This window comes from Gopherus evgoodei, unplaced genomic scaffold, assembly GCF_007399415.2.
Source record: "Gopherus evgoodei ecotype Sinaloan lineage unplaced genomic scaffold, rGopEvg1_v1.p scaffold_43_arrow_ctg1, whole genome shotgun sequence".
Taxonomy (NCBI): Eukaryota; Metazoa; Chordata; order Testudines; family Testudinidae; genus Gopherus; species Gopherus evgoodei.
The window spans coordinates 189-5,561 of NW_022060064.1; the positions used below are offsets into that span (position 1 = coordinate 189).

The 5,373-nt window shown below is 64.4% G+C and overlaps 1 protein-coding gene across 1 annotated transcript; it reads left to right on the forward strand.

Annotated features, from left to right (window-relative positions):
- Nucleotides 1–367: 367 nt before the first annotated feature.
- WRAP53 (WD repeat containing antisense to TP53) lies at nucleotides 368–4,828 on the forward strand. The gene is made up of 9 exons (XM_030546289.1): nucleotides 368–473; nucleotides 933–1,041; nucleotides 1,333–1,421; nucleotides 1,647–1,737; nucleotides 2,132–2,264; nucleotides 2,997–3,205; nucleotides 3,319–3,422; nucleotides 3,871–4,014; nucleotides 4,469–4,828. Exons 1-9 carry the CDS (start codon nucleotides 448–450, stop codon nucleotides 4,650–4,652), a joined length of 1,089 nt encoding a protein of 362 aa, XP_030402149.1. The 5' UTR covers nucleotides 368–447; the 3' UTR covers nucleotides 4,653–4,828.
- The last annotated feature ends 545 nt before the right edge of the window (nucleotides 4,829–5,373 follow it).

Consider the following 5,373-nt stretch of genomic DNA (forward strand, 5'->3'; position numbering starts at 1 on the left):
GAGGGGAGTGGGGGTGGGTGGGTTACAGCAGGGGGGGCTGGGAGCCAGGACTCCTGGGTTCTCTCCCCAGCTCCAGGAAGGGAGTGGGGGCTGGTGGTTAGAGCAGGGGGGGCTGGGATCCAGGACTCCTGGGTTCTCTCCCTGGCGCTGGGAGGGGAGTGGGGGCTGGTGGGTTAGAGCAGGGGGGGCTAGGAGCAAGGACTCCTGGGTTCTCTCCCCGGCGCTGGGAGGGGAGTGGGGGCTGGTGGATTAGAGCAGGGGGGGCTGGGAGCCAGGACTCCTGGGTTCTCTCCCCAGCTCTGGGAGGGGAGTGAGGCCTGGTGGATCAAAGCAGGGGGGCCTGGGTAACCTCTGTACCAGTGTCTCCCCTCTCTCTCCCCCCAGCGTGCCGGGCTACGCGTTCCTGGGGCCCCCCAAACTGCTAACAGGTGCCTGGGGCGAGTACAGATGCCTGCCGGAGAATTTCCTGAAAGGTTGCAAGTGGTAGGACGCTGGGCCGGGCCCTCGGGGGGTGGGCGGGTGTAGATATTTGGGATTACGTCCCAGGACTCTGATCAGAGCGTCAGGCCAGGAGCAGAGTCCCAGACATGCTTCATAGTCGGTGCTGCATAGACACTGCTGCTTGCGATGTGGGGACCCTGAGTTGGAGGGGGGGGGGCTCCCCACAATGGGCTGGGTGCTCGGGCCTTCAGCCTAAATACACATGGGTAGGAGGGGAAACTGAGGCATGGGGGATTTTTTAGCTGAGTTCTGGGAGGGGAGTGGGGTCTAGTGGTTAGAGTAGGGGAGGGAGCCTGGACTCCAGGGTTCCCTCCCCGGCTCCGGGAGGGGAGTGGGGGCTGGTGGTTAAAGCAGGGGAGCAGGACGCCTGGGTCCTCTCCCCCAGGACTGGGGGCACCCTGATGGCCTGCCTCTGCCTCCTCTCTCCGCAGGGCCCCCGACGGCTCCTGTCTGCTGACCAACAGCGCCGACAACACCCTGCGCATTTACAACCTGCCCCCCGAGCTGTTCGGTCAGGAGTGGGGGGCCATGGCCGAGATGGTAGGAGGAGAAGGGGGAAGTGCTCTTAACGGGACAGTCACACTCTCCCTCCCCGTCCTGTGTGGGGCAGAACTGTGCTGGTGCAGTGGGCGTGTGGGTGGGGGCCCGTTTTTCCCCCAATAGCACCCACTCCTCTCTCAGAGCCAGGGAGAAAACCCAGGAGTCCTGGCTCCCAGCCCCCTCCACTCTAACCCACCAGCCCCCACTCCCCTCCCAGAGCCAGGGAGAGAACCCAGGACTCCTGCCCCCCGGAGGGGTGACCTCACCATCCGTGGGTCTGTCTCCCCGCAGAGCCCCGTGCTGCGAATGGCCGAGGGAGACACAGTCTACGACTACTGCTGGTTCCCGCTGATGAGCTCCGCCGACCCACCCACCTGCTTGTAAATGCCGCGGCCCGCGAGGGCGCCCCCTGCTGGCCCACGGGGAATGGGGTGGAGCCCTTTCCCACCCAGCCCCAGGGCAGGGACTGGCTGGCTCAGGGGGTGGGGAATGGGGCAGGGGCCTTTCTTGTCTAGGGGGTGCCAGCTGCCCCTTATCCTGCACTCCCCCGTTGTTTCTCCCTTGACCCCTCCCCTCACTTTTCTGCCCCTCTTGTGGTCCCACAGCTTTGCCAGCAGCAGCCGGGACAACCCTGTCCACGTGTGGGACGCTTTCTGCGGGGACCTGCGGGCCACGTTCCGTAGCTACAACCACCTGGTGCGTACAGAGCCTGGCACCCGGCCCCCCCCACACCCAGAACCGGGGAGAGAACCCAGGAGTCCTGGCTCCCACCCCCCCAGCTCTAACCACCTGACCCCACTCCCCTCCCAGAGTCAGGGAGAGAACCCAGGAGTCCTGGCTCCCAGCCCCCCAGCTCTAACCACCTGACCCCACTCCTCTCCCAGAGCCGGGGAGAGAACCCAGGAGTCCTGGCTCCCAGTCCCCCCCCCCCCTAACCCACCAGCCCCCACTCCCCTCCCGGAGCCAGGGAGAGAACCCAGGAGTCCCGGCTTCCAACCCCCTTGCTGTAACCCACTAGCCCCAATCCCCTCCCAGAGCCGGGGAGAGAACCCAGGCGTCCTGACGCCCCTCTCTTTGGGTCTGTCCCCAGGATGAGCTGACGGCTGCTCACTCCCTCTGTTTCACCCCCGACGGCTCGCAGCTGTTCTGCGGGTTTGATAAGACCGTGCGGGTGTTCGAGACGGAGCGCCCGGGCCGGGTATGCGAGAGCCGTCCCACCTTTGGTGAGCCCCCCCTTCCTGGCAGCACCGCAGCTGATGGCACCACCGCCCTGGCTTTGTAAAAAAAAAAAAAAAAAAACCCATTAGGTTTCAGAGTTAACGCTTCCGTGGCAGGGAAAGGAGGGGCCCGTAGAAGTCAGGGGACGCGGATTTGGACTGATGCTTGGGCTCTTGGGGAGAAAGAGGGAAGTATCTGCCGCCATTGTTAGGTTCCAAAGGGAATATTTAGTAATCGGTCAGTTGGCCATCACTAGGCTCCAGAGTTAACGAACCACTGGGGTTTGTGTGGGGGAGGAGTGTGTGTGTGTCAACCCCAGCTACTCCCCTTCTTCCAGTGAAATAGGCGTCGGGCACCTTCCTGCCACCATTGAGCTCCAGAGTTAACATGCCCCCCAAGATTTGAAGTTACCCTTTCAGCTCAGGGGAGGCTGTGAAGTAACGGCCCCTCCTGCTCTCTGCGGTGAAACGGGGAGCTGGCAATTTACCATCATCGTTAGGGTCCAGTGTTAACACCCTGGCCAGGTTTGGGTTGGCAGGCAGGGTATGCGGAGGGAGCGCGTTGGGTTAAACCCACCCCAGGGAATTAGGTCTCGGCAGTGTCCATTTTGCCAGCTTGCCATCGTTAGGTTCCAGAGTGAACGACCCGGCACTGAGTGGAGGGGATGGGAGGGCTGTTCGGGAGGGATCGTTTGATGGTTTGTAACCTGTCCTCGTCCTCCCCCCACCCGCATGCAGTGAAGAAACAGGGGCAGAGCGGCATCATCTCCTGCATCGCCTTCAGCCCGGCCCAGCCCCTCTACGCCTGCGCCTCCTACTCCCGGACGGTGGGGCTGTATTCGCGGGCTGAGGGCACGGCCCTGGCCATGCTGCAGGGTCACCGGGGCGGCGTCACCCACGCCCTCTTCTCCCCTGATGGCACCCGGCTCTTCACCGGCGGGCGCAAGGTAGGTGGAGCTTGCGGGGCCTGAGAAGCGGCTGCTGAGGGGTCGGGGGTGGCGTCCGGGGGGGGGGTTCTCCAGTGAGATCTGCTGGGAGTACTGTATCTCTTGCCCCACAGGACCCCGAGATCCTGAGCTGGGACCTGCGGCAGCCGGGCCGGGTCCTGTTCTCCATGCACCGCTCCGTGGCCACCAACCAGCGCCTCTACTTCGACCTCGAGCCGTGAGTGTCGTCCCCACACACACACTTACCCTCCTTTCTCCACATTTCTGCCCGGTGAGCGCTGGGGACCCAGACTCCTGGGTTCTCTCCCCAGCTCTGGCACACGTGCTCGGTACAAGAGCAAGCGAGTCGCTTTGCGGTTGCGTGCCTCAGTTTCCCCATCCGGTAGAAGAAGGGTAAGGGTCCTTCCTATGCCTGTGAGGCAGGGAGCAGCGCTCACCATGGAGCCGGGCGGCTCTCGGGGGGTCTCACTGCTACCATAACACCCCTAATAATGCGCCTTCAGATAATTATCGGGGTCTGGGGATGGAACCCAGGCATCCTGGCACCCAGCTGCTGCCAGTGTGGGAGCCCAAGGACCCCTGGGAGCCTTAACCCCCCTCCCCCCGGCTGCAGCCTCTAAGCGCCAGATGGGGTGTGTTGTCGTTCCCCCCCCCCCACCCCCCAGGAGTGGCCGGTTCCTGCTGAGCGGTACCACGGAGGGGCTGGTCTCGGTGTGGGACACGGCTCAGCCCCCAAACGGAGACCCCGAGCCAGTGCTGGAACCCCTGCTGCAATTCCAGGCCCTGCGGGACTGCGTCAACGGGATCAGGTACTGGGGAGGGGAGGGGAGGCGGGGAGCCCGGACGCCTGGGTTCTCTCCCCGGCTATGGGAGGGGAGTGGTGGCTGGTGGGTCAGAGCAGGGGGGGCTGGGAGCCAGGACTCCTGGGTTCTCTCCCCGGCTCTGGGAGGGAAGTGGGGGCTGGTCAGTTGGGGGGGGGGCTGGGAGCCAGGACTCCTGGGTTCTCTCCCTGGCTCTGGGAGGGGAGTGGGGGCTGGTGGGTTAGAGCAGGGGGGGCTGGGAGCCAGGACTCCTGGGTTCTCTCCCTGGCTCTGGGAGGGCAGTGGGGGCTGGTGGGTTAGAGCAGGGGGGCTGGGAGCCAGGACTCCTGGGTTCTCTCCCTGGCTCTGGGAGGGCAGTGGGGCTCACTGGTTAGAGGGGGGGGGGCTGTGCGTCAGATAGGAGCTGGGGGCCCCCTCTTGACCCTGTCTCCCCTCTGTCCAGCCTGCACCCCAGCCTGCCCTTGCTGGCCAGCGCGTCCGGCCAGCGCGAGTTCCCGGAGCCGTGGGACAGCGCCGAGGAGGATGAGGAAGGGGGGCCTGGGCCCCCCCAGCGCCCGGCCCGTGGCCAGAACTGCCTACAGCTGTGGTGGTGTGGGGAGAGCGGGGGGCACCACCCTGCCCCATGAGGCCGCCTGCCTGGACTGTATGGCCACCGGATGGCTCGGTGGGGGGCTGGGCTGGAGATTTGGGGGTGGCTGAGATGGGGGGGCACTGCTTGGTGGGGGGGATCTGTACATAATGCTCTCAGCTTTGTCTCTATTCGCCGGCTCATTCGCAGCCATAAAATTTCTGTTTTTTTTAATCTGTCAATTTTTGGGGGGTGGGTGACGGACAGGAGCTGGGTCTGATACCCCGAGGGGGAGCACTTCACCCCCACCTGCTCTAACCACTAGCCCCTACATCCCTTGCACGCCTGGGGCCTGGGCTGCTGGCTCCGGCTTCCCTGGCTTTCATCCTATTGGTAGGCCCTACCATAACAACCAGCCAGGAGACCCTACGATAACAACCTGCCCTAAGCAACCCAGCGCTGTTGGGAATTGACCAAGTCCCCGAGGAAAAAGAACAGTTTGACGGAGGAGGGGGCACGATCTATCCCACCCCAGTCATTCCAGTAACGGGGGGCAGGCACATCTGCCCCCCCCGGCGTGTGAACAGCCCCCCGCCCCCACACACACACACAGGTGCAGCCTGGGGCCGAGCAGCCCAGCGCAGGGTTGGTTTGCCTTGGCAGCGGCTGGTCAAACACAGCTGGCGATGGGTAAATAGCCCTCTCCATGGGGGAGGGAAGGGGGCTGGCGGGCCACGAGCTGGCACAAGTGTCCGTCGAAAGGTTATTGGGGTGGGGGG

Bases quoted from the DNA above. Each gene is read 5' to 3' on its own strand.
- WRAP53 (XM_030546289.1), top strand. From the start codon at position 448: ATGCCTGCCGGAGAATTTCCTGAAAG. The intron at 1,422-1,646 runs GTAAATGCCGCG...GTGGTCCCACAG, and splicing joins GCCGACCCACCCACCTGCTT to CTTTGCCAGCAGCAGCCGGG. The intron at 2,265-2,996 runs GTGAGCCCCCCC...ACCCGCATGCAG, and splicing joins CGAGAGCCGTCCCACCTTTG to TGAAGAAACAGGGGCAGAGC.